The following is a 9126-nucleotide window of genomic DNA, read 5'->3' as shown; positions in this document are numbered from 1 at the left end:
TTTTGTTCATGCTGTTTTTGCTTTCTGTTCAGGAATTTTGAGGAAATTATTTATCTCTGTTCTTTTCTTAGCACCTTGTTTCTACTAGTCTCAGTGAATAATATAATTGAATGTGTTTCCTTTGTGTTAGCAGGACTGAAACAGGTATCCTGGGAAGTCTGGGATATGTAATTTTAAACTTACCATCAAACTACAGAGGAGTTAGAGTGGATAACTTTTTTGTCACCAGTGTTACCCTTATATCTTTGCTTCTTATATCTTACTCTTATTTTTCTATTCACCACATTTCCTAAATTGACTTTGCAAAAAACTTGTTAAACCACATGTATCTTTGTAAACCTAGTCCTTCTGGGCCTTGCTATACTTATCTCTAGTACTGGGGAACTTAGACAAGGTGATCTCGTAAGTGCCTTTTCAAATAAAGGCTTCTGTTTATGTTCATTTATTTATTCCTTCATTAAAAATATTTATTGAATGCCTAGTGTTTGATTGATATGATCAGCAATGTAAGAGTTTCTACTGTCCAATAATAAAATAATACATATTCTTCATTATCCAGGTTATGTATTGCTTCGTTTGTAAAGTCTTACCTGACATTGTAGCCTTTATTATGTTGTCTTGCCCACAAATTCTTTCTGTACTTGTTAAAAAGTGTAGAATAGATTAACGTGTTTTGTTTAGGGATTTGATTATTTTGATTACCTAATATAATTGTGAGTACCTTGAAGAATGATACTTCTTTTATAAACATTTAATATAGTGACTGTCACATAGTAATTGTAATCATAATGATAACTGACATTTGTGAACACTAACTTTGAGGCAGGCATTGTTTTAAGTGCTTTACATACATCTGTTCCTTTAATTCTTAAAAAATGTTTATGAGATGAATCCTTTTCATCTTCATTTTTACAGATGAAGTAAAGCATACAAAGGTTAAATAAATTTCCTCAAGGTTATATTGCTGATAAGTGAAGCTGGGATATGAGCTTAGTCAGATTTCAAAATTCCATGCATTTACCCATTTTACTGTAATGCTGAATTATATACTTGTTGAATGAATGGACTGTTTTCAATTTTAATATATATTGGGTTACAGTTTTGGTATCTAGTTTCACTTTGGATAAAAAGGCTAAGGATATTGTACTCTGAGGAGAATGCTTTTTAAACAAGGACCAATAACTTTCTTAGCAAACTAAATATAATGAATGACTCCCACAATTAATAGTATTCAAATTATGTGCTTACACCTTGATGGATTTTAAATATAGTCTGTTTTTGAAAGAAAATGTATGACATGTATAATAATACTTTTAGGTAAATTATGATTTGTATTGTGTCTTGATTATTGTTTTCTGCTCATTTTCAGTTGAGTGGTGATTTATGCAATGGCTTCAAGCCACAGTTCTTCACCAGTGCCTCAAGGAAGCAGCAGTGATATTTTCTTTAAAAAAGAGGTAGACCCGACGAAACACATTCGACCTGTGCAGTCACTGCCAGATGTGTGTCCCAAGGAACCCACAGGTAATGCTTTTTTTTTTTAAGGAATTTTATTGTGAATTTGTGATAGTTAGATAGATTAGAATAGTTAGATTCCATATACTTAAAAGAGTTAATGTGAAAACTAGGATGACATATAATTTGGAAATAAATTGATTGGGAAATTGGAATATAGTTCTTTTTGTACGTTTCCATAAAAGAAGTCACTTAGAGAAATTGAAAAAAGAAATTGAAGATGAGGGTGTAGATTGAAAGCTCTTCAGTTAAACATAGTACATCAATCCTCATCATTTGCAGAGTCTACATTTGCAAATTTACCTAATTCCTAAAACTTAGTTGTCACCCTCAGATCACTATTTGTGGCACTTTCATGGTCATTTTCAGACATGCACAAAGGAATGAAAAATTTGAATTGCCTGATGTACACGTTCTCACCTGAAATTGAACAAAGGAGCACTCTGCCTTCTTCTTTCAGCTTTTAAGCTGTAAATACATGTCCCTTTTGTGGTCTGTTTAGTGCCCCACTTTTTTGTATTTTTGCTCATGATTTTGCTGTTCAAAATGGTTTCTAAACATAGCACTGAAGTGCTTTCTGGTGTCTCTAAGCACAGGAGGGCTACATGAGGGAAATACGTTGTGTAAGCTTTATTCAGGTATGAGTTATAGTGGTATTAGCCATAAGTACAGTGTTAAAGACTGAACAATATTTATTAAATAAGGTGTCTTTAAACAGAAACACATACAAAATAAGATTATATGTTGATTGGATGATGAAAGTTCTCGAGATTTGTAGGAGCATAACCCAGTATTATGCATAACCCTTATGGAAAAGTGAAGAACAAAAGAGCCTCTTGATGAAAGTGAAAGAGGAGAGTGAAAAAGTTGGCTTAAAGCTCAACATTCAGAAAATGAAGATCATGGCATCTGGTCCCATCAGTTCAGTTCCGTCAGTTCAGTTCAGTCGCTCAGTCATGTCCGACTTTTTGTGACCCCATGAATTGCAGCACGCCAGGCCTCCCTGTCCATCACCAACTCCTGGAGTTCACCCAAACTCATGTCCATCAAGTCGGTGATGCCATCCAGCCATCTCATCCTCTGTCGTCCCCTTCTCCTCCTGCCCCCAGTCCCTCCCAGCATCAGGGTCTTTTCCAGTGAGTCAACTCTTCGCATGAGGTGTCCAAAGTATTGGAGTTTCAGCCTCAGCATCAGTCCTTCCAATGAACACCCAGGACTGATCTCCTTTAGGATGGACTGGTTGGATCTCCTTGCAGTCCAAAGGACTCACAAGAGTCTTCTCCAGCATCACAGTTCTAAAGCATCAATTTTTTGGTGCTCAGCTTTCTTCACAGTCCAACTCTCAAATCCATACATGACCACTGGAACATCCATAGCCTTGACTAGATGGACCTTTGTTGGCAAAGTAATATCTCTGCTTTTGAATATGCTATCTAGGTTGGTCATAACTTTTCTTCCAAGGAGTAAGCGTCTTTTAATTTCATGGCTGCAATCACCATCTGCAGTGATTTTGTAGCCCCCCAAAATAAAGTCTGACACTGTTTCCACTGTTTCTCCATCTATTTCCCATAAAGTGATGGGACCAGATGCCATGATCTTCGTTTTCTGAATGTTGAGCTTTAAGCCAATTTTTTCACTCTCCTCTTTCACTTTCATCAAGAGGCTTTTTAGTTTCTCTTCACTTTCTGCCATAAGGGTGGTGTCATCTGCATATCTGAGGTGATTGATATTTCTCCCGGCAGTCTTGATTCCAGCTTGTGTTTCTTCCAGCCCAGCGTTTCTCATGATGTACCCTGCATATAAATTAAATAAGCAGGGTGACAATATACAGCCTTGACGTCCTCCTTTTCCTATTTGGAACCAGTCTGTTGTTCCATGTCCAGTTCTAACTGTTGCTTCCTGACTTGCATATAGGTTTCTCAAGAGGCAGGTCAGGTGGTCTGGTATTCCCATCTCTTTCAGAATTTTCCACAGTTTATTGTGATCCACACAGTCAAAGGCTTTGGCATAGTCAATCAAGCAGAAATAGATGTTTTTCTGGAACTTTCTTGCTTTTTCGATGATCCAGCAGATGTTGGCAATTTGATCTCTGGTTCCTCTGCCTTTTCTAAAACCAGCTTGAACATCTGGAAGTTCACAGTTCATGGCAAATAGATGGGGAAACAGTGGAAACAGTGGCTGACTTTATTTTTGGGGGCTCCAAAATCATTGCAGATGGTGACTACAGCCATGAAATTAAAAGACGCTTACTCCTTGGAAGAAAAGTTATGACCTACCCAGACAGCATATTCAAAAGCATATTACTTTGCCAACAAAGGTCCATCTAGTCAAGGCTATGGTTTTTCCTGTGGTCATGTATGGATGTGAGAGTTGAACTATAAAGAAAGCTGAGTGCCAAAGAATTGATGCTTTTGAACTGTGGTGCTGGAGAAGACTCTTGTGAGTCCCTTGGACTGCAAGGAGATATAACCAGTCCATCCTAAAGAAAATCAGTCCTGAATATTCACTGGAAGGACTGATGCTGAAGCTGAAACTCCAATACTTTGGCCACCTGATGTGAAGAGCTGACTCATTTGAACAGACCCTGATGCTGGGAAAGATTGAAGGCAAGAGGAGAAGGGTCGACAGAGGATGAGATGGTTGGATAGCATCACTGACTCAATGGACATGAGTTTGAGTAGACTCTGGGAGTTGGTGATGGACAGGGAGGCCTGACGTGCTGCAGTCCATGGGGTCACAAGAAGTCGGAGACAACTGAGTACTGAACTGAACTGAACTGAACCGTGTATTTCCCATGGGAGCAAAGGTTCATTATTTGATTATTACATGTTCTAGTGACTATAGAACAAACGGAATAATGAGAACCAACTGCATGTTTTTCTTTCCTTTATGGTTAATGTTACAGCAGCATTTCAGATATCTAATTATAAGCTGATAAAAAGAATATTGGAACCAGGTCTGCCATAAAACAATAGAAAAATATGCCAACCATGAAAAAATCTGGAAAAATTCTAATAAAAATAAAAATTCTAAAAATTCTAATAAAGAATAGAAAATATACGTTAGAAGGTAGAAGAGTTTTGATGTTGAAAAAAAAGTTTTTATTTTGAAAAAAGATAAATTTCCTTAATTGTACATTAAGGAAAGAGATTAATGAAAGACGTTCTTCACCCCATTGTTCCATTATAACCCTCAAATTTTGTATATCCTTTATCTTGTACATATTTTTCCTCCCCTTTGGCAGTTGATATTGAAAGCTGAAGGTTAAGACAATTGTTATAGAAGGGAGAGTTTAGCTGCTTTGTATAATCTAAACATCTTTTTTTCTAGAATGTACTTTCAAACATAAAACTTACTTTACAAAGTTCTCTTGTTTACTTTTTGCAGGTGATTCAAATAGTTTATGTGTTGCCCCATCTCTAGTTACAGATCAACATAGATGGACTATATATCATTCCAAAGTAAATCTCCCAGCAGCATTAAATGATCCTAGATTAGCAAAAAGAGAATCTGACTTCTTCACAAAAACATGGGGATTGGACTTTGTGGACACTGAAGTCATACCTTCATTCTACCTCCCACAGATCAGCAAGGAACATTTTACAGTATATCAACAGGAAATCTCTCAGGTAATATCTAATCTTGAAGTAAGAGGTCAAAAGTGAAATGTTTCTTTTTTGATGTATTCTGATAGGTGTGAGGTAGTATCTCACTGTGGTTTTAATTTGCTTTTCCCTGTTGATTACTGATGGTGAACATCTTTTCGTGTGTCTGTTGACCATTTGTATGTCTTCTTCACATGGCCCCTGTGAGATTGTGACTCAGGCAGTGACTGTGGGCCTACTGGAGGGGTGGGGCTGAGTCCCCATGTAGCTGTCTGCTCACCCTGGGGTGGGCTCAGGGCTAGGTTCCCCATGCTAATAGACTAGAGGGAGGGTTCCAAAACGGTGCTTATCAGCACTGGTGTCATTGCAGTACAGCATGCTCCCAAAATGTCTGCTCCCATTATCTCCATTCCCTGGAGGCATCCCAGTTGCCTCCTGCTTCTTCCAAGTTTATCCAGTGAGTTTTGAGCAAGCTCCTTTCAGATAGCTGTCTATGGCTAGGTCTCAGAGCAAATGAGATTTTGTGCACAGCCTTTCAGAGCAGAGTCTCTGTTTCCTGTAGCTCTCCAGCGCTCCTGAACATAAGATCCTCTAGTTTTTAAAGTCACACATTCTGGAGGCTCATCTTCCCTGTGCAGGACCCTGGACTGGGGAACCTGAAGTGGGGCTCAGACCCCTTGCTCCTTGGGGAGGACCTGTGTGATTGTGATATTTCTCCCATTTGTGGGTCCCTGACCTACAGGTATAGGTCATACTTTTACCTCTCCTACCTGTGTTGTTGTGGTTTCTTTTCTATGTCTTTAATTGTGAAAAATCTTTTCTGCTATTCTTCAGGTTCTCATTGATAGATACTCTGTAAATAATTGTAATTGTGGTATGTCTGTGGGAGGAAGTGAGTTCAGATTCTACTTCACCATCTTGGCCACCTCCACTAGTGATTTTAAATGGTAAATTTTATGTTATTTCACCACAGAAGAAATAGGCAAGGGATCTGAACAGGCATTTCACCAGAGAAGAGATGCAGTTGGCTAGTAAGCATATGACGGAGAAGGCAATGGCACCCCACTCCAGTACTCTTGCCTGGAAAATCCCATGGATGGAGAGCCTGGTGGGCTGCAGTCCATGGGGTTGCTGAGAGTCGGACACGACTAAGCAACTTCACTTTCACTTTTCACTTTCATGCATTGGAGAAGGAAATGGCAACCCACTCCAGTGTTCTTGCCTGGAGAATCCCAGGGACGGGGGAGCCTGGTGGGCTGCCGTCTATGGGGTCCCATAGAGTCGGACACGACTGAAGCGACTTAGCAGCAGCAGCAGCAGCAGCAGTAAGCATATGAAAAGTTGTCCAATATCATATGTCAGTCGGGAACTGCAAATTAAAATGAGGTGCCACTACATGTCTTTTAGAATGATGAAAATCCAAAAAGCTGTCAAGACCAAAAGCTGGCAAGGATGTGACTAATAGGAACTCTTATTCATTGTACATAGGAATGTAAAATGGTACAGCCACTTTGGAAGATAGTTCTAGAATACTGCCATCAGAATTCTGAATATTACTAACCCAGCATTATTTTTCCTTACCACATTGCACTTTTCCATATGTCCTATGTATGGTATTTGAAAAGATAGTAGTGTAGTTAGTGGTCATCTAATCTGAAATCAGAGTGGGGTTTCTTTCTGACTTTTTTTTTTGGACTCAGAGGCAGTATTAACTAATAATCTGTCTTTCTATTTTGGGTATATAGGTTTAAAATTTTTCTTCTTTATTTTAAAAAAGTTGTTAAAAAAATTTTGGCTGTTGGGGTCTTCATTGCGGCATTTGGGATCTTCCTTAGCAGTACATGGACGCTTCAGGGAGGCATGCAGGCTTGAGCTTCTCTTTAGTTGTGGGTGGGTGCCAGAGTGTGGGGGTTTCAGTAGTTGCAGCTCACATGCTTAGGTGCTCCAAGGCATATGGGATCTTAGTTCCTCCACAGGGATTGAACCCATGTCCCCTGTGTTAGAAGGCAGATTCTTAACCATTGGACCACCAGGGAAGTCCCCCCATTGATTTTTGTTATAAAAATAAGGGTTTTTTAAATTGACTTTTCCACTTCATTCCAAATTTATGGAGATTTTCGTGTAACTGTATAAAATGGATAAGTATATAGACATTCATACATCTAAGTGATAGTTGGTTTATTAAGCATACTTGTTACTTGTATTTAAGTTCAACAGGCTGGTGATTTTATATTAGAAAATTTTAGAACTTATTTGGTATATTCTGATATTCTGTTGTTAAATATTTTAATGCTTTGAATACTCATATTGCCACATAGCATTGATAATATTTATTTGTCTTTTTAATAGAGAGAGAAGATTCATGAGAGATGCAAGAATATTTGTCCTCCTAAAGATACCTTTGACAGAACTCTCTTACATACTCATGGTAAGAATATTTTCTGTTTGTAGCATAGCATAAATATTAATGAACAGAATCTTAATTAGGGGACCTTGTTAACTGTAATATCTAATTTTTATTTCTAGCGAAATTTCTATAGCCTACAATCAATCTTTTGTAAAACTGTTAAAAAGAAAAATCATGGATCTGATGGTAGTATTATCCTTCAGTTCAACAAATAGTTGATATTTAGGTACTTTGTACTTTGCTTGTTGCCTAAAAATACATGAATAAGAAATAGTCCCTATCCTCACGAAACTGATGGTCTCCTGAACAAAGTTAAACAAACCAATTGCAGCACTGAATATTGAGCAATAAGTTCAGCTTGGTAATATTATAAAGAGTTCCTAACTTAGGTTTATGAAAACTCCTAGTTAATGAGGATTGTCTGTGTTTTAAACTATCAAGAAATATTTATGTGGAAAAGGTCATTCCAGGAAAGGAAACAGTTTATGCAAAATCATAGAGTCAAAGGGAAATCATCATGTTCTAGACCTGCAAGAACTTAGTATGCTGGCTCTACTGGGAACCAGAAATGAGCTGAAAAAGTAGGTAGGAGTCAGATCATGAAGAGCCTTGCATATCATGCTAAGGGATTTTTCTTTTCTAAAAGTAGTGTAGAGCTCCAAAATATTTTAAATCAGACATGCTCAGAGTTATGGTTATTCATTTCACTGTAGAAACAGTTGTGGATAGTAAATTTATAGATGATAAAACTGGAGGCAAGAATACAGTTGAAGGCTATTGCCATAATACAACTGAGGAATCATGTGTTCCTAATAGCAGTTATAATGAAGATGGAGAAGAAATTAGATCTTTAAGATATGCCTCAGAAATGGAGACACAAGTTTTGGTTGTCAGTCATTCATTAGTAATGGAGCAAGATGGTTAAAGGATGATTCAGATTTTTTACTTAGACAGCCGGCCAGGTGAGAGGTACAGTTTGGTGAGAGAGGTAATATTGGAAGAGGAGGAATTCTGGAGGAGATGGAGGGTGGTTTAATTGAGGTTTTGCAGAGAAGGAGAAGTCTGGTATTTAACCCGAAGCTCAGGGAAGAGATTTAGGCTGGAGATACCAAGTATAATAGATGTTATCATAGACCACATGCTGGCCAATAGCATGGTAGTTGAATCCAAGGACCTAGGTGGGATCACCTAGGAAGGTGTGAGTAGTAAGGAGAAAAGAACTAATGATAGAACACTAGAAAGCTGTCACATTTAAATGGCAGTAGAAAATGAGGTACTTGGAGACTAAAAAGTAGTGGTCAGAGAGTAGGAGAGTCAACCAAGAGAGAGTTCCACCTTAGAAATAAAAGGTAGCTAGAATTTCAAAGAAATGTGAATGATTAGTCCACAGTGTCAGAATTCTTCAGGGATAGAGCAAGTTGGTACACTGAGAAGTCTCTGTGGATTTGGCAATTTGGGAGATCTTAGGGAGAACATTTAGACTGAAGTAGTGGTTACAGAAACGTCACTACTGTGTGCTAAAGGAGCAAGTATAAAAGTAAGAAGTGGAGACTGCCAGTATGAATGTGACTTGAAGATCTGAGATGTAAAGTTTTGATT

At 38.0% G+C, this 9126-nt stretch overlaps 1 protein-coding gene across 3 annotated transcripts in view; it reads left to right on the top strand.

Annotated features, from left to right (window-relative positions):
- Positions 1–1348: 1348 nt before the first annotated feature.
- Positions 1349–9126, top strand: part of VPS54 (VPS54 subunit of GARP complex) — a 76017-nt gene continuing 68239 nt past the window's right edge. Inside the window, exons 1-3 of one of the 3 annotated variants that reach the window (XR_005718284.1) lie at positions 1349–1524; positions 4903–5144; positions 7470–7548. Coding sequence is in view for 2 of the 3 variants with exons in the window: in XM_040224025.1 (XP_040079959.1) it covers positions 1389–1524; positions 4903–5144; positions 7470–7548 (457 nt within the window). In the remaining variant the exon portion in view is untranslated. The remainder of the gene's footprint in view (positions 1525–4902; positions 5145–7469; positions 7549–9126) is intronic. The other 2 variants (XM_040224025.1, XM_040224026.1) reach the window with 2 other exon arrangements.

This window comes from Oryx dammah, unplaced genomic scaffold, assembly GCF_014754425.2.
Source record: "Oryx dammah isolate SB20612 unplaced genomic scaffold, SCBI_Odam_1.1 HiC_scaffold_25, whole genome shotgun sequence".
NCBI classification, from domain to species: domain Eukaryota; kingdom Metazoa; phylum Chordata; class Mammalia; order Artiodactyla; family Bovidae; genus Oryx; species Oryx dammah.
The sequence above is the reverse complement of the archived record's forward strand: the minus strand, read 5'-3'. Positions and strand labels throughout refer to the sequence as shown.